Raw genomic sequence first — 18,777 nt, forward strand, 5'->3', positions numbered from 1 at the left:
GGATGTTGATTCTTTTTTTCTAAACACGTTGGTTGAATTTTATTCTATAGTATTTTGTTATTAATGTGTACTGAATTCATATGAAATTCAAAAATAAATAAATAATCATTTAATTTCTATTTTTTATTTTTTACATTTTGAGTGTGTTAGTGATGTTTTTCATGCCAAAAAATCCATTCATATTACATTGCAAACTACAATTTAAATATCTATAATTAGGGGCCTGTTTCATCCAATCCATCTCCAATCCATCCAAAACTTAACTTGACAGATAGTGTATGGAGAATCTGTCAAAAAAGGTTTGGATAACCTATCCGGCACTTTATCAGGAAGTGGTGAAACAGACCCTAAATGCCATAAATATTATAGTAGTTTGGAGTAATATCGCATCTTTTTTAGAATAATTTACTTCGTCATTCGTCTGAATGTTCCCCTTTTCACCGATGACAGGTATATCCACATAATACCACCTCATGATAAATACATTAAGTATAAATTTTATAAGCCCATTAAAATTAGGGCTGTCGGGCCCCGAGCAAATTGTTGAGAGCGTCGGCGAGACCACAAAGACCGCCGACTAATCAATTGCCCTGCGAGCGAGGACCAGGCTAAAGACCAAAATGGTCCCAACCGCAGTTTGTTTATAAAGGCGATAAATTGTTTGTAGGGACTTTGATTTTTTCGATTAGCACTTTTGTTTGTGATTATACTTTTTGGTTTTTTTAAGATTTGTGTTAGATTAAGTGATGTAGTTTTTTTGGGTCATACCTTCATTTAATATAGCATCATTGGCTTATTACTTTTTTGTTACAAAAGACAAATTAATATCAATTAACATGAAACTTCTGCCATAATCATGATTATAATAATTGAACTCTTTTTATCGTATTATTTTTTCATATTTTTTCATAATTAAAAACTTTAAATTCTGACTTACATCACTTTGCCTCTTTGAATCTGTATTAGACGCCAGTTGTTCATTATTTTATTAGCGATCCTCCATACATAACTCATACATCTAATACACTTATTAATTTCTACAATACTTTAATTACTATTATGCACCGCTCAAATGTTTGTATTACGACAGTATTAATTAATTATTATCTTTAATTATGCCGGAGTTATTAATAATATGCAGACATTTTATATTGCGGCAATGCTTTGTTGTTTCCTTTCTAAATATTGCCTTTCGATAGCCATGAAGAGAACCTATAGGCGTTTGCCGATCCGGCTGTCGTTGTTTTGCCATACACATTGTGGAAATATGATTGAGCCCACTCTTATCATTTCAGATGTTGTCATGAGGCATTTTTACATCAAGCTCACAAAAAATAGGTGCGAATAAGGACGGTACGCTTTTCAGTACGCTACAAAGTATTTTGATTTTGAATGTAAAACATAGTAAAAAAAACTAAAAATACGCTTTTAGCACGCACTTTAATATCCAAATCATGAGGGTGTTCAAATAGCCAATCCTCCATTTTGGATGTCCGTCATGATGGATTTCAGCCACGTGACTATTTTTTCGTATTCCTGACAGCAAATCCTTTCATTTGATACCCATATCATGGGGGTGCATTTCAAATAGCCTGTCCACCATCTTGGAGAGGCTGCCTATTGGATTTGTAATGACGTTTCTTAGCTAGTCGTGTATTGTCATCAGAACTCAGAGCGTGTGCAAAATTTCATCCTAATCGAAGACCGGGAAGTGGGTCAAATTAAGATTCCAAGATTTTCTTACATACCTACATAGTAATTACATATAGTTACAAGTGAAGCTAAATAAAAGACCTACACAAGACAGCCACACAAAATTTCAACGCGCTTGGTTTGGCCGTTTCAGATGTATTTGGCAACAAACCTAGCAAAAAAATTTGATTAATATAAAATGCACATGTGGCGGACATGAAAATTTTATATAAAACTAAATTCGAACTGACTAGTATCGAAACAGGTATCGAACCTCCACTCCACCTAATCTAACACGGTCCAGTTCTACTAACTCTTTGTGTTGGTGGTTAGCATGAGATGGCTAAGTGTTCGCCGATCTGTTAAACGGCTGGGCTAACAAGCGCTGTTGACAATGCTGCCGGTACGACACACCGGTATAAGGCATGAGCTGAAGCGTGTGTACAAGCGGAAGCGATTTGACGAGAGTCGCCTTATGAATATGGCAACAGTTGCGCTGCTAAGTAGACGGTAGCCGGGCTAAAGCCCTATAAAGATACTATTGGTGCGAAACACTTAAATGAGCGGAAGCGATTGCACAAGCTGAAATGATTTGATGAATGGAGATGAAGAAAAAGAAATCATATGAAAGAGAAAAAAACTGGTAATACATGGTCCGGTCAGGTAGGTACGTATTAACAGGAATGAACTAAATCAAAAGTGATCATCGTATAGCAAAGGTACAAAAAGATGGCTGTAATTATTATGGAGGCTTGGATGCGAAGCAGCTGTCACTGGTTGGAAGGCATTGACAGGAGTGCGTGGGTGTGAAAAAGCTGTCTCTCAAGAGACACTTTATGAGATGGCGGCGATAAGTAAGATTTGGGTAATTTCTTGTCTATATATTGTTATTACAAAATCCAAACAAACCCGCATCGTTCTAATAGCCATATTAGTACTTAGAGCGAAGTATATTTTTATCAAGTCGCCCTAATCTTATAACTTGAATCGTCATTTTTATTTTTTGTTGTTTAAATCATAATATCTTGTTTATAAGATACAAAGTGATGTAAGTAACATATTATAATATGTTTTGTCGCGTGCATGTGGAATGCCCGTCTACCTGTCGCTACTGTATTTTGAACCGTCATATTGACAGGCTAATATTTGAACACACCGGCTTTTGACTTTTTATGTTCGACGGCGCATAGTTACAGAATTCAACTACGGAATTTCGCGTTATCTTTTGGTTAGTTTGCATGATCGTTGTTACCCAAGTGCGCCAAAAGGATTATGTTTTAACGCTCCTACATTGATGCATGATCGACGATCTACGTTTAAAGAGATTAGATTTGTATTGTAGAGTGAGTACTAGACGCATTAAAACAATTGTCAAAAAGCTCTGCACGCTAACTACAGCTCTACTGATTTGGATGATATATTTAGCATGTAGATTGTATACTTTGAGCAACTGCGGAAAAATGTACGGTTGGACAAATGTGTATGCTAAAAAAACTGCGCTCTATATTCCAGGTATCTCTGTTCCTGGAATCTAGTAGCCTCTAAGGCCTAAGTATTTGCTGTTGGGTCACAAATTAGCGACAGAACCTTGTCTTGCCCACGCCAGTTTCACAGCAAATAATAATTACTACGAGTGAGAACTGACAAGTTAAGAATATCTAAATATATATTTTATAACTCAAAGGTGACTGACTGGCTGACTGACTGGCTGACTGACTGACTGGCGTAGTGATCTATCAACGCACAGCCCAATTCACTGGATGGATCGGGCTGAAATTTGGCATGCAGGTAGATGTTATGACGTAGGCTAAGAAGGGAGTTTAAACAATTCTACCCCCAAGGGGTTAAAAAGGGGATGAAAGATTGTATATAATATTAACTGTCGCTCTCAGAGGCGAATATTGATTACTTTTAATTAATTATTAAACGAAGGTTTGTGCCAAACTTATGTCCACAAGTCCCATTAATTATCTGTCAAGCTCTTGATATAATTACAGTTATGGAATTAATATTCGTCTCTGAATGCAGCAGTTACAGTTGTTTAGGGCAATATAGATTTGGATGAATTGGCAGATTTCAATTGCGTGAGACGTCTTGCGAATCTGTCAAATCCATACAAATTAAGAATTAATGCATCTACGCGTCGCGTTGAAGTCTGAATTGACCTTAAGCAGTCCGACTTTCTTTTGTATAGATTTTAGATTTTTAAACAGATTTCGTAAAACTATTCAATATTCATGTGTACTATAACGATGAAACGCTTCGAAAGTAAAACGTATATTAATCTTTATGGTTTTCGGAAGCTCTTAACCATACTAAAGTTTGAGATTTTAAACATTTTTGATCAATTTATGAAGGAAGGAAAAATAGAGAGGTAGAGTAAAATTTAGTTTGTTATTATTTTTAGCAATATTCCGCGAAATAAACTTCCACCTTTAACTAAATGAGTGAGTGTACGCATAGGCATGCGTACAGCACCTCCCTCCTCCCACACTGCCTATGCGTACACTCGCATGCAAGAACTTGCAAACACCACCACCACACAAGCAATAATGTTGGCAAATCCGTGCAAGGCCCCTCACCACCATGCAGGTTGAAAACCTCGACGCGCGTTTCGCCCCAACACCGGAGCATCCTCAGGATATGGACTCTACGGCCCGTATAAATAGTCAGTACTCAAGATGCATCTCGGTCTCAAGACTCGGTTCAGGCTCTGTGATTGGTTGGCTGTCAAAATTTGGACCAATCACAAAGCCGAACCGCGTCTTGAGACCGGGTCGCATCTTAAGTTCTGACTATTTATACGGGTCTACGAACAACGTCCGTTAAGTCAGAGAGGTAGAGGTAAAGAATAATTAAAGTAGGCAGGACAAACACCTCGAAATACCATAGAGTTTTAACACCAAAGTCTAATAATATTGTTTATAAATATTATTTTAAAAGTTATTGTACAAACAAACGAAGCGTGAAAATATGTATTAAACTTGTTAGAGTCTCCAGCGTCATGGAAAGTCAATATTTAGGATGATTTGAACGAATTAGGTCTACAGATAAACTTTGAGACCTATGATCTAAGTTTTTTGACATTTATGAATACAAGCTACCGTCCTAAGGTTTTTATAGCACCGTAGCAAATTTCATCCTAATCCGTTTAGCAATTTTGCGTAACATCCATCCTCTCCTTTTAAAAGAATTTCGACTTTTTGTCGAACCAGTTGTTTGTCTATGGACAGAGAACATGCTGTCCATAATCAAAAAAGGTTTAGCCAGAGTCTTTAGGTTTAGGTTATCAGTTTGCACCGAAAAGATACATTATTATGTTCCTTGTACAGAGTTCACTGTGAAAGTAGCAGTGCTGAAAGACCAATTTTTTTGTGATTTGTATGGGCAAGTGCCCCAACGTCACGAATTAAGCCGCGCGCGGTGCCTTTGTATGAAGATAACTTACTTCCCCTCCTTATACTATCCCTTTATGCATCCAGCATCACCAAGTCGTCTGGTTATAGTGTGATCTGACCTTAAAGCTACAAATCCAATTAAAGTCGTAACTAGACCAGTTAGCGAGTGCCCGTAAAGAGCCGTGTCACCCAAACTAGTGATAAAAAATAGAAAATATTCGGCGTTTCCAACATTATGACTTACATGGTAATAGATATGGCGGGTGCCACTGCATCTGTTCCAGAAACTGTTTATACAGGGTGTTCACAAAAAGACATACAATAAAAATCCAAATTCACAAAATTTGGACTTTGATTGGATGGAATTTTTATGGATGCCAAAAAAGCAAATTATGAAATGAAAATTAAATTAAATTAAATTTAAATATACTTTATTGTGCACAATTACATTTACAATACCACACACATAAAATTATGAGAGTACACAAAGGCGGCCTTATTACTAAATAGCAATTTCTTCCAGACAACCTTTGAAAGAAAGGAACAAATTGCTGTAGAAAGGTTGTGCTTAAAGTATGACTATAATAAAAATAAAACAAAAAAACTTAAAAATTATGTTTAGTACAAAAGCATAATTATGGATTTGGATTTTATACTTTTTTACAAAATAAGCAATCAAGAATAATATTATATACCTTTACAAGATAAAGCTCGAAACTCTGTGTGCCGAAATTAGTTTGTTGCGCGAAAATCGTACTTTTTTTTGCGATAAAATTATTCTGAATCCTTACCCGGGCCTTACACTATGTCCATGGAAAATTTCATCTAAATCGGTTAAGCCGATTGAATTTAAAAGATGATGATATAACAGCAAATTGCGATGGCCCAATCCCCTACACTTTTCCCTTCGCTACCCTCTCCTACCGTCCCCTATTCCCTTTCCTACCCTCCCCTATAAAAGGCCGGCAACGCACCTGCAGCTCTTCTGATGTTGCGAGTGTCCATGGGCGACGGAAGTTGCTTTCCATCAGGTGACCCGTTTGCTCGTTTGGGGGCAAACGAGCAAACGGGTCACGTGATGGAAATTTTATCTAAATCCGTTCTGTCATTTAAGCGTGAAGGGGTAACAAACAGACATACTTTCACATTATCTAGCTAAAAGCCTTTAAGGTAGTTTTTTTTTGTATATTTTAATAGTACTAACCAAACCTTGACTGACCGATGATAACACATCTACATATAAATAGAAATTACTATGTTAAAGCACAAATCAATAGGTGTGGTAGTTTTTCCGTAAAGTGTACCGCAAAAGTGCTCAGGTTGTGGGATATAGGTACTAGGGCTTTCTTCGCTCGCCCTAATATTAGTTAAGGATGTTGGTAATTTAATTGGTGTCAGCATCTAAATATATATAACTCAAAGGTGATTGACTGACTGAATGACATAGTGATCAACCCACAGCCCAAACCACTGGACGGATCGGGCTGAAATTTGGCAAGCAGGTAGATGTTATGACGTAGGCATCCGCTAAGAAAGGATTTTGATTAATTCCTCCCCTAAAGGGATAAAATAGGGGATGAAAGATTGTATACTTCTTAAGCAATAAAACCCAATGTTATAAGTTGTTTATTACGAGTCATCATCAGCGTCCACCTCTGCGGCTATCCGCTGTGCCGCTGCGAACTCGTAGTGACACACGTCCATCTTCACATGGTGGTATTCTGAAAGAAATACAACATAATATTTTCTACAGGATGTAACAAAACTAAGTGATAATACTTCAGGGTGTGTACGTGTCCCTTATGTAGAGTTCACTGTGAATGTAGCAGCGCTGAAAGACCATTTTTGTAACGAAGTTCCTTATCGCGCGTTGCGAAAGGGGGCTAGACGGAAAAAGTTGTAACGACACGACACAAAAGTGTCGGTATATTACAACTAAAGCAAAAATGCTATAGTTTAAGCCATGCGGCAGCGAGTATTTCTCTCTCTGTCTCTCTCTCTTTTTTTTTTTGTTTTTTTTTTATAATTTCGTTCCATCCGTGTGTCCAATTTTCACCTCTCAATTTTTTTCACTTTTGTATGGGGAAACTCGTGACCAATCATGATTTTTCAGCGCTGCTACTTTTACAGTGAACTGTATAATTTAAAAGGAATACATACACACCCTAAAGTATTATCACTTAGTTATGTTACTAATTGCATATTTTTGCTTTCGAACTTCAACGTCATAATGGCAACTCGGGCGAGTTATAAAGAGATCCTTTCACTTACGTTTCTTCTCATCACAGTTGTACTCGTACATGTCGCATATGTCGAGGAACATGCGGGAGATGCCGAGCGTGTCCTGGCCGCAGCTGATCACGAAGTCATGCTGGCACTGGTCCGCCAGCTTGCAGTAGTTTATCACCTAGGCAGTAGCGGCGTTAGAGGGGGGCGACGCTGGGCGACCGCCCAGGGCGTCAGATAAAAAGGGAGCGCCAATTTTTTTCAGCACTATCAGCACCCTGGGCGCCGAAGAAATCTCACCCAGGGAGGTGGTAGTGCTAAAACCGACCCTGCACCTGTTCCTAGGTTTGATGATAATTGATAACCATACTCATATTATAAATGTGAAAGTGTGTTTATCTGTCTGTTACCTCTTCACGCCCAAACCGCTGAACCGATTTTGCTGGTTATCGAGATACTCTGAGTCCATACGCACGATAATTTTTATTTCGGAAAAATGCACGGTTCCCAATAAACGAGTTTTGGTGCAATGGAGTTGCGGGCGTCGTCTAGTTTAACATCGTTGGACGCTTCTCACCACGTCAGTCTGGCTCCGTACTATGTACCATCGAATAAATTGATTCCTAGGCAGTTGAGAGACCAGCGTCATTTGGTCGGATCATGTCAATTCAAAGTAAATTGTTATCTGTCTGGGTTTGACGTAGCGACCAAACTACGTAGGTCCCCCATCTGCCTAGGAATTAACTTCTCTGATAGTACCATAGTTTTAGTTTGAGCCATAATGGCATTCCATAATTAATGGATACCAATTCATATTTAACCAGGTACATTTTATTTCAACTCACAGGTTCTAAGGGGAAGAAGTAGTCTTCTGCTTCCATCTCGATGTGTGTCCGTACATGCCTCACTAACTCCAGTAATAAAATACCTAAAGAAAAAAAATTGCTACAGTGAACAAAAATTCATCCCCATCAGAAATAAGAACGTTCAACAACAAATTAATGGTATTTTAATATTTAAGTACCATAATTTTACTTAAATAACAAAATAAGCAAATCCATACTAATATTATAAATGCGAAAGTGTGTCTGTCTGTCTGTCTGTTACCTCTTCACGCCCAAACCGCTCAACCGATTTTACTGAAATTTTCCATGGAGATACTTTGAGTCCCGGGAAAGGACATAGGATACTTTTTGTCCTCCAAAAATGAAGTGTAATTTTGGCGCAACGGAGTTACGAGCGTCATTTAGTAAGATTTATAAATCAGTCGTCAGAAACCTTTTGTTTTTACTTAAATAACAAGAAAGATAAGCAAATCCATACGAATATCTTAAATGCGAAAGTATGTATGTCTGTCTGTTACCTCTACACGCCCAAACCGCTGAACCGAGTTTACTGAAATTTAATTTTGGCGCAACGGAGTCATCTAATAAGAAATAAAAATCAGTCGTCAGAAACCTTTTGTTTCAAACATTGTTTACTAGCAATAGTTAGTATCACTTTGTACTCACTTGTAAAAAGGGTTTTAACCATCATAATTTGAACACGTGCCTTCTAATCAGGTACCCAACGTCATATGTTAGACATGTTTACAGTACGAAGTCAAAACTGTGCCTCTAGTAAAGGAAGGTAATGTAAAACAATATTCTGTGGTATGTAGATCACTGCATTAGAAGGCGTTGTCAACATTTTATAATTTCTTTGCCATATAAAGTACTAGATGACGCCCGCAACTCCGTTGCGCCAAAACTCGTTTATCGCGCAGGAACCGTACATTTTTCCGGAACGAAAAGTATACTATGTCCTTTCCCGGGAATCAAAGTATCTCCGTGCCAAATTTCAGCAAAATCGGTTCAGCGATTTGGGCGTGAAGAGGTAACAGACAGACAGACAGACAGTCAGACAGACACACTTGCACATTTATACTATTAATTATGGATTTCGCCCGTATTATTTTATTGAAGTGACTAAATAAGTATGTCACCATGGCAACGTCCATCGCTATCCCGCCGCACAAACAATGGTCGCCGTCAGTCTCGAGTTGTAATAATTTACTAATATTATTCAACAATTAATGCACTTATCAATATAATAAGTACCCAGTAGCCGACACTCAGACCCACTGAATATGCATATAAAATTTGGTTAAAATCAGTAGAGCCATTTCGGAGGAGTACGCGGCCTAACATTAATTGATCTATTTAAGATAATTATATAGATCAAGCGAAGTATATAATAGTTTAGCAAAGGCGAAAATCTAAGTTGATTTTTCCATTAATTTTACAAAAAAGTCAAGTTTTTAAACTTAAGTATATTAATATTATTCAACACGCAACTACGTTTAACCAAGTTTATTTTTTCAAAAGCTTGGTTCGACAGTTTTAGGCTCTGAATGTATGATGCTAGAAATGTAGCAAAGAATTATTCCCGTATAATACGGCAACCCGACGTAGAAGCTAGCTCCACATAAGATATTAATTATTATACTAAATTATCAAAAACACGATAGCCACGGTATACCATAAACCTTTTTTCTGCTAATGAACTTTTGCCACTCGACTCAATGTTTCGACTATAGCACCGAAGGTTCCACTTCCCTGGTGATTGACAGTCAGTCACGGACGTACTATTGTACACATCAGATGTCCAGCATGCGCGTCATCGTGGCCAGTGAGTAAACAACCTGTGTCTTCCCCGGGCCCTAAACTATCTCCATACCAAACTTCATCAAAATCGGTTCAGTGGTTTAAGCGTGAAGAAGTTTTAGAGAGACAGAAACGCTTCCGCATTTATAATAATATTAGTATATTATTATGGACTATTCAGTATTCAATAATTTGGAAAGCTAAAGAATTTATTTGTTTGTTTGAACGCTCTTATATTAGGAACTACGGCTTTGAATTGAAAAAATATTTTTGTGTTGGTTTTTTTATCGAGAAAGGCTATAAGCTATAATATAATAATAGCTCCCACACCGGTTTCGGTGACGGTGGCCAGTTTCATTGAAACCAGGCCAGCTACGCAGGAGTAATTTTATAGAGCCCAAGTGTGTGCGCAGTACACAAGAGCACTCTCTATTCCTTTACTCTCATAACCCAGTGGGACGGAAGACCGACACGACCGGCGAGAGATCAGGCGCAGGACCTATTACATGCCCATCCGACGCATGGATCATCTTACTTGTCAGACAATCAGGTGATCGGCCTGCATTGTCCTAACCCAACTTGGAAATAACATTTTCCAACGCGGGAATCGAACCCACGATCTCCGAGTCAAGAGCCGCGCTCTATACCACTAGACCACGGAGGCGTTATACTTATAACATAGCTAGCGACCCGCCCCGGCTTCGCACGGGTATATAATATATAGCCTATGTCACTCACTGAAAAAATTATAAATCTCGTAGGGTTCAGCCTTCGTTTGCAATGTAACCGGAAAAAATGTAATTATTTGCATCAGAAACCACTTTAGAAACCCCAACAATAACAGTATTTCTCCACTGTTTAATTAATGTTATTATACTTATAAATCTTCCTCTTTCATCACTCTATCTATTAAAGAAAACCGCATCAAAACCCATTGCGTAGTTTAAAAGATTAAAGGGAACAAAGGGACATGAGGGAAGAAAAGCGACTGTGTTTTATAATATTATGTAGTGATTACATAACATCACGCTGCGACAAATGGGAGCGAAAAAACAGAGAAAATTTTGGAAAGAATCGAAAAAATTATTTCAACGCACTAATTGAAATATTCTTTATTGTGCACACTTATAAAGATACAAATTAAGGAGTACAAGAAAAAGGACAAAATATTCAGGTGTCACAATGGCGGCCTTATTACTAGGTAGCAATCTCTTCCAGGCAACCACCACGGGCAAAGGTGAGATTGCAGTAAAGAAGAGAAACGTGCATGTGCAAACAAAAGAATACAAAAAAAAACCACAACATGCATAATAAAAATATACAATAATACTAAACATATATATTATAAATATAATAGAATGATACTATACTTAAATTACTAATAGATATAATAATTATAGCAGACACGGATAGTAATTAATAATTTAAAGTGTAATTTAACTCACAACAAATGCATGGATTATGATTAAGTATTATTTTTACAGATAGCTAAATAATGCGACTTGACGAGACTTTTGAAAGCATTCAATGTTTTTGCAAGTCTGATATGCTTTGGCAACGAATTCCAGAGCCTTATACCAGTAACAACGAAGGAGGAACCGTAAAATTTTGTTTGATGCACGGGCATTTCTAGTTGATGATTCGACGCAGATCTGAGCTCCTTAACAGTAGCTTGACGAAATACAAATTTTTCTTTTAAGTAAATAGGTGTCGTAGGATCATTTATGATGTTGTAAACGAGTGATAGTATACGAGCATCTCGTCGAAAGCGTATGGGCAGCCACTTCAAACTCGTACGAAATTCAGACACGTGGTCGAATTTTTTTAGCTCGAATATAAATCTGATCGCAAGGTTTTGAAGTCTCTCTAGCTTATTCATTTGATCATCGGTCATATTCGTCAAACAAGCGTTAGCATAGTCGAGGATTGACAGGAATAGGGACTCAGCGATCTTAATTTTGGTTGGGATTCTTAATTTTGGTTGGGATTCTTAATTACGCAAACTATTTTGTTACTAAAAATAATTTACTAGTCAAAATATTATATTTTTTACGGTTTTCATTATAAATACATTATGATAATATCTAAATAACAATCTGCAACACAGTATTCATAGGATAACATAATTCCAATATACAACACTCATTAAAATATACAATTAGCGAACATATTTTGATAGACATCCAAGTACGTTCTATAAATAAATGTAATGTAATCTAAACCTGTTTGAGACTTCGTTGGAACTAAATCTTATTACCTAGACTACACCTAGGACCTAGAACATACTAATAAATGAGGAAACTAATAAATCAGACATCGTAAGAAAAGTAAATACAAAGAGCTATAATATTTATTGCTACGCTAATCAATACTATTATTAGGTCCTATAACATTTACAAAATATGTTATAGGACCTAAATTATTGGACTGATTTAGATAAATTTTTTAGATACTTTAAGGCCCAGTAAAGGACATCAAAGGAAAGAGTTTCCATGCAATAAATGAGATACCAATATCAACTAACACTTAATAACACAATAATTTATGTTAAATTATGTCCCAGAAATCAAACTTTTCTTTATAGTGAGACTTTTGAACAGCTCATTTAAAAAATACATTATATTGCAATGTTAACCGACCCTTATGTGTGCATATTACGTCCATTTTGAGACTCCTATTACTATCAATATGTTTTCAGGTATACTACTGTGTATGAACTTAACTCCCGCTGTCAACCATGTACCTGATCCTCCGAAGCGAGTAGTGAGTGTTTTTTTTTATTTTCTAGATCATTTTAGTATTTCGATTCCGCTAAATATAGCTTTGAGATAGTCCGGATCTAATATTTGCTGTTTCATCTCCGGACTGGCGAGTGTTATCAATCAAAAGTCAAAGGACAATTTTCATGAGTTTCACCAATCTATAAAACGTATATTATTTTTATTTAATTATACCATTTCATTGATATGTAATACACAATAATTATATAGATTATAGAACTTATTTTAATGTGATTGTGACATCGAAACTGTATTAAAATATCATAAAATAAATCAAAAGACAAAAGTGGTAATAATTTCTTGGATACTAAATAAAATGTAATGAAGAAAAATCATTGTCACCCTACCCAGTGAATATGTTATTTAATGAATACCATATTTATTAAGATCGTAGTAATAATTTACCTCACACGTCAGCAGCTAGTACAACTGTGACGTCATGATATTATTACTAATTCAATGTAATGGTTACATAAAGAAAATTCAATTCAATAGATTTGAGCAAACATTTAAAAATATTCCGTAGGTTGATAAAAATAAGAATTCGAATAAATGTTGATCGAAATGTTTATTAAAACACCAATTAATGACGTCACTCCTGTTTTGGTACTACATTGCAACGATTTTTTTGTTTGAATAACGTCATGATCTAGATTCTAGAGTATAATAGTTAGCAATAGTTCATCATTATCAGCCCGGTCAGTGCTGAAAAAATTGGTTATCTATTAAATGAAAGGTTGTAAGCGTAATCGGTTTTGTTTTATGTTTCTGAATATACCTTACATGAAATTGTATACACAGCGATGATAAAAACTGCATCCTCCTTTTTTCAGAATAAAGCAGAAGAGCTGTGTGAGCTGGCGGACTCGTGCATGCACGACACCATCCCGGTGTGCGGCCGGATGGGGGAAGTGAGGAGGACCTTCCTCGACCTCTGTGACCTCATCGAGTACGGGTGTGACACCAACCAGAGTGAGTGTCAGAGATTTAGACCAAAAATACTGCATCCCCCCCTCCCCTTTTGAGACTGAGTTAGGCAGAAGAAATGTGTAAGCTGGCGGACTCGTACATGCACGAGACTATCCCGATGTGCGGCCAGATAGGGGAAGTGAGAAGGACCTACCTCTGTGACCTCATCGAGTACGGCTGCGACACCAACCAGAGTGAGTAGTCAGTGATTTAGAGCAAAAATACTGCATCACCTCCTCCCTCTTTGTGACAGAGTGAGGCAGAATGCAGAAACGGCTACGACACCAACCAGAGTGAGTACCAGGGATTTAGAGCAAAAATACTGCATCCACCCCTCCCTCTTTGTGACAGATTGAGACGGAAAGTACGGCTGCGACACCAACCAGAGTTTTAGAGCAAAAATACTGCTTTAAAGTGAGTGTTTGCTCTCTGTTGGGCCATGACTGCGAGGCTGTGTACACACGACGGACGTCGATCATAGATGTATGTCCTTCTCATTCGTGTTCGCTTATATTGGTCCATAATGAGCCCACATGAAAAGACTAATTATTTAAAAAATCTAAATTCCAATTTGAATTACTTCAAAAATGCATAGAAATAACCGCAATTTGGTGGTAGGACTCAAAAGGCATCCCTAGTCTTTACTAATTACTAAGTTATGTAGAGTTCAATAGCGAAACTGCTTTGTTCTCAAAAGAGATTAGAAGGATGGATATTGGAGAAGTCAATCTAATATAAGTCAATCTAGACTTATCGAATGGAAATATTTCTTCTGTACGCTAGATTCTTGAATCGTTTAACTAAAATATAGTAATAGACTTTTAATATTCATTTGAAATAATTTATATCTTTCAGTCTTCGCTCACGTGGAGGGCAACGCTCAATGTCCCGATCCTGAGTACGTCAGACCGAAGCCCAAAGTCAAGATCCCCAAAAAGGGCAGTCGCAGAAAGCAATTTAATTAAAGTTATTTAATACACAGCCAAAATCTTTCATTTCATTTTGAATATAATATAATAAATAAAATCTTTATTCCACTTTAAATACACAAGAGGCAAAAGAGAAAGGAAAAGACGTAAGCTTTGTCCACTCTGTGCCTTTTTCTGTTCGTCAAGCTGTTGACTGCGCTATAACGCATGCCGCGTTATAGCGCAGTCAACAGCGAACGTGAGGCATGCCCGCGACGCATGCCCTCTGAGGCTCTGACCGTATCCAAAAGTTCAAAAATGACAATATTGGCGTTGCGTTCCTTGACGCATTCAATTATTGAATGCGCCAATATGAAAGTCGATGATGAAAATTGAAGATGAAAGTGCACAGTGTGGACAATAGACATAGCTATACGGTAGAAAAAAAAACAAAATTAAAATTAGTGTTAATGCTATAATATATGGACTGACAACTTTAATTATTTTTTTGTCTTAGTTAAAGAACCTCCTTTTTAGACACTTAAAGTATCTTGATACCAAATTTCATCCAAATCAGTTTAGTACTTTATGAGGTGAAAATCACTATCAACAATAGACAGAGGATTGTTAAAACCTAGTTTGTACCTAGCTATTTTTTAACCGCGTTGGTTTAACTCTCCGTTTTTTAAACCTTACTTAAATATGTGTACCTTTACGGTAATATGGTAGTCTGACCTGGGTCTGCAGAGAGAGACGGAGCTATCAGAGATGGCTGGAGTGCGACAGAGACGGCGACACGAAAGGTTGCCCGGGCAACAGGTTGGAGCAGACAGAATAAGTATAGCAAACGTTATAAAGTACAGTCCTGTGGATAAGAAAATAATATTTACAATATTGTGTAGTAAAAGTTACCTACTCTGGATAATATAGAGTTCACTGTAAAACTAGCAGCGCTGAAAGAGTTTCTTTTGACTTCTAAGTTACAATGAGAAATGCCATGGTCAATAACATTTACGGTCAATTTTTTGTAAGGAACAAATGAACCCAAAAATTAAGTTATTCAAAACAAAAACGAATCAAACGTCTCCATAATCCAAAATTAACGAATGGATCTTACCAGCCTTGGTTATATCAGGAAGTTTATTTATTCCGTTACTTCCATTTCTGTAGTTAAATATATTTTTGACCGACATAAACTCATTTAAAATAGTGACACACTATAAATTATAATACAGCCTTAAAATGTTTGAGTTAGAAAATAACAAAATATAATATCGTTCTCGAAAGGACTAGCTTATTTTCTTGGAAAAGTTTTAGTCATCCTTCAACTGACTGAGACTGTAAAGTTTTTTCTTTTTATAACGTTTTATTTCATTTACGTAAGTTTGTTGACGTTTCATGTAGATGACTGTACCAACAATTTGCTGCGCTACAATTTAGCATAGTTCAGGGAATTTTGAAATATTGTTTACTTAATTTTACGTGTTGTTATAGCGAAAAATTTTATTATAATTTTTTTTTTCATAGAACTCCTTGCGTATTACAAGTGCCGTTCTAACCACAATCACAAAAAATTGAAATATATCTGGGACAATCCATACTAATATTATAAATGCGTAGAGTGTGTCTGTCTGTCTGTCTGTCTGTCTGTTACACGTTACCTCTTCACGCCCAAACCGCTGAACCGATTTTGCTGCAATTTGGCATGGAGATACTTTGAGTCCCGGGAAAGGACATAGTATACTTTTTATCCCGGAAAATGTACGGTTCCCACGCGATAAATGTATTTGGTGCAACAAAGTTGCGGGCATCATCTAGAATAATATTATTTACATAGTCAGTCATGTCATTCGTGGTCATGTCCTCTGTTAACCTACTTGGAACCGCGCATGTTGCTACTTTGAGTTGGGAAAGAAGACAAGATAGTAGTTCTGTTTCCCAAGAAATATACAGCTCCCTACATAATTTCTGTGCAAGGCAACATCTAGTAATTCTAAAAATATATCAATATGTTAAAAAACGCATAACCCACAGTTACTTGTCTAGTAACCGTAAAACATTTAGGGCCTGTTTCACCACTTTCTGATAAAGTGCCGAATAGGCTATTCACAGCTTTATTGACAGATTCTCCATACTTAGGGCCTGTTTCACCACTTTCTGATAAAGTGGCGAATAGGCTATTCACAACTTTTTTGACAGATCCTCCATATTATCTGTTAAGTTAAGTGGGGGATAGCCTATTCGGCACGTATCAGGAAGTGGTGAAACAGGCCCTTAAAGTTTTTTCATCTAGTAACCCTAAGAACTTGAGCTGTGTTCTTCACAAAAGTGTTCAAAAATATAAGTTTATATTAACCCTAAAACCATTACCGTGTTCAAAAAGTAACGTACCCGATCTCCATTCGCGAGACCTTGACCCGTCCACCTGTCCTAATCACCGAATCGCCCACCGTACCCCATAATTACACCGCCGAGAGATCTATTGATACGCCTTAGGTAAATTATGGTGGTATTGGATGGGAGAGGTTAAATCCAAATAATGGAAAAAGAAATTTTTATGATCTTGTAGAGGAACTCGAGTTTTGAGTACTTATGTAGAAAGTGAAGCGTTGAAGACGTTGAAAGTTTCGCATCTTTCTCAGGTTCTGCTTTTTGTAAAGGGGTAAATGAGCAAACAAATCACCCAATGAAAGCTACTACTGTTGCCTATCGTCTATCCTAATACCAGGAAGCCAATATTGCCTATATTTTGAATATTCCTTTTGAAAATAATAAAATAATAACTCTACTTAGAATAATTAGGTTCACAATTTCGTACAAATTTCGTTTAGATGTTTTGTGCCTCGTTTAGCCGTTTAGATTTATCTGCTTAACTTTTTACCTGTAGGTTTGTCTATTGCGTCGCTTTTCTAAAAGGAAAATTTGAATCAGATCTAGTCTTGTTTATTTCAGAGCGTGACAGGACTCTTTTCGTATTTTTTTCGTATTTTTAGGCAGACTACGTTTAAAAAAAAACTAGGTCTTTACATCCGTTGTGGATAATTTATACAGTAGGTACTTTTCAGAGCGAAGTAACCACTCCTCAAATACTGTAGTGCCTGGGACAAGATTTTTAAAAGTCCGTATAGTTGAACAAGCGCATACTGCATTCTCGCATCATAGTCGGCCTAGTCCAGAGGAAAGAACTAGTCAATACGTCTGGGACCAACTATGTGCGGGTTTCCTGACGATGTTTTCCTTCAATATACGAGCGTCCGTATTTACTTGAGATCAGAAAATGTCATAGGTCGCCTCCACCCGGGTTCGAACCTGCACCCTCTAGGAGTGCGAATCGAAGGTCTACCCATTAGGCCACGGACGCTCCATCTACTACGTTAGACTACGTCAGTACGTTAGACTACGTTTAACGTTCTCCGTAAAACCCTAGAGTGGCACCACTGGGTGCGACACATCAAAACAATACGTGCTGAGGCCTGAGAGCAACCCCGCGATGGTATCGGGCTATTTAGGCCAAATTTGACCAAATCTGACTTCCCAGTATCAGATAGGGCGCGCGATAACCCTAATAACCCGTCGGTGGCTTTGTCTATTGTTTACATACGTGACCGTCATGCCGGTCTCTGAGACCCCCCTGCTAATACGACGTCATTATGACTGGCGATACAGGCTGATTAAAACTTGATTGGCTTTTTGTCAACTCAATTTGGTATTTGATGGAAGATGATGAATTGTCAAATTAAGTAATTAAAGCTCGAATGGATACTTAAGTTGTTTGAGTTCTCTATTTGTTTTAAATGAAATAAACATAAAATAAAAGTAGTTTTTTATTAGATATCTGTATAAATATTATAATTAAAAAGCCTCATTTATTTGGAAAAATTCTATGGAACTATTTGTTTTTAAGTAAAAATTGTAGTAAGTTTAAGATAATGTAAAAACTATGTATTAGAATAAAGTAAAATAAAAAATACGTGTATGTTGTGTTTATTGTTGTTTATGAAAATAAGTTGTTTTATTGCATAAAACTTAAGTAGCATAGTGCACCATTGGAATGGATAAAGAATGGTAAACTTAAAGAATGCTATAAAAATTCATAAGCTGGAATAGCATAGGCTACAGGTGCAGCGTAGAAGACGAGTATACTCCACTCTCTTTAAGC

At 37.0% G+C, this 18,777-nt stretch overlaps 2 protein-coding genes across 2 annotated transcripts; one reads left to right on the plus strand and one right to left on the minus strand.

The window, feature by feature from the left end:
* Nucleotides 1–6,669: 6,669 nt before the first annotated feature.
* LOC121735938 lies at nucleotides 6,670–8,910 on the minus strand. The gene is made up of 4 exons (XM_042126938.1): nucleotides 8,828–8,910; nucleotides 8,162–8,244; nucleotides 7,362–7,497; nucleotides 6,670–6,811 (listed from the first exon to the last, which is right to left on the minus strand). The coding sequence occupies exons 1-4, from the start codon at nucleotides 8,850–8,852 to the stop codon at nucleotides 6,720–6,722; spliced, it is 336 nt and encodes a 111-aa protein (XP_041982872.1). The 5' UTR covers nucleotides 8,853–8,910; the 3' UTR covers nucleotides 6,670–6,719.
* A 1,021-nt stretch (nucleotides 8,911–9,931) lies between these two features.
* Nucleotides 9,932–14,685, plus strand: LOC121735935. The gene is made up of 4 exons (XM_042126935.1): nucleotides 9,932–9,986; nucleotides 12,660–12,724; nucleotides 13,575–13,713; nucleotides 14,566–14,685. Exons 1-4 carry the CDS (start codon nucleotides 9,959–9,961, stop codon nucleotides 14,673–14,675), a joined length of 342 nt encoding a protein of 113 aa, XP_041982869.1. The 5' UTR covers nucleotides 9,932–9,958; the 3' UTR covers nucleotides 14,676–14,685.
* The last annotated feature ends 4,092 nt before the right edge of the window (nucleotides 14,686–18,777 follow it).

Source organism: Aricia agestis, chromosome 18, assembly GCF_905147365.1.
Source record: "Aricia agestis chromosome 18, ilAriAges1.1, whole genome shotgun sequence".
In the NCBI taxonomy this organism is placed as follows: Eukaryota; Metazoa; Arthropoda; class Insecta; order Lepidoptera; family Lycaenidae; genus Aricia; species Aricia agestis.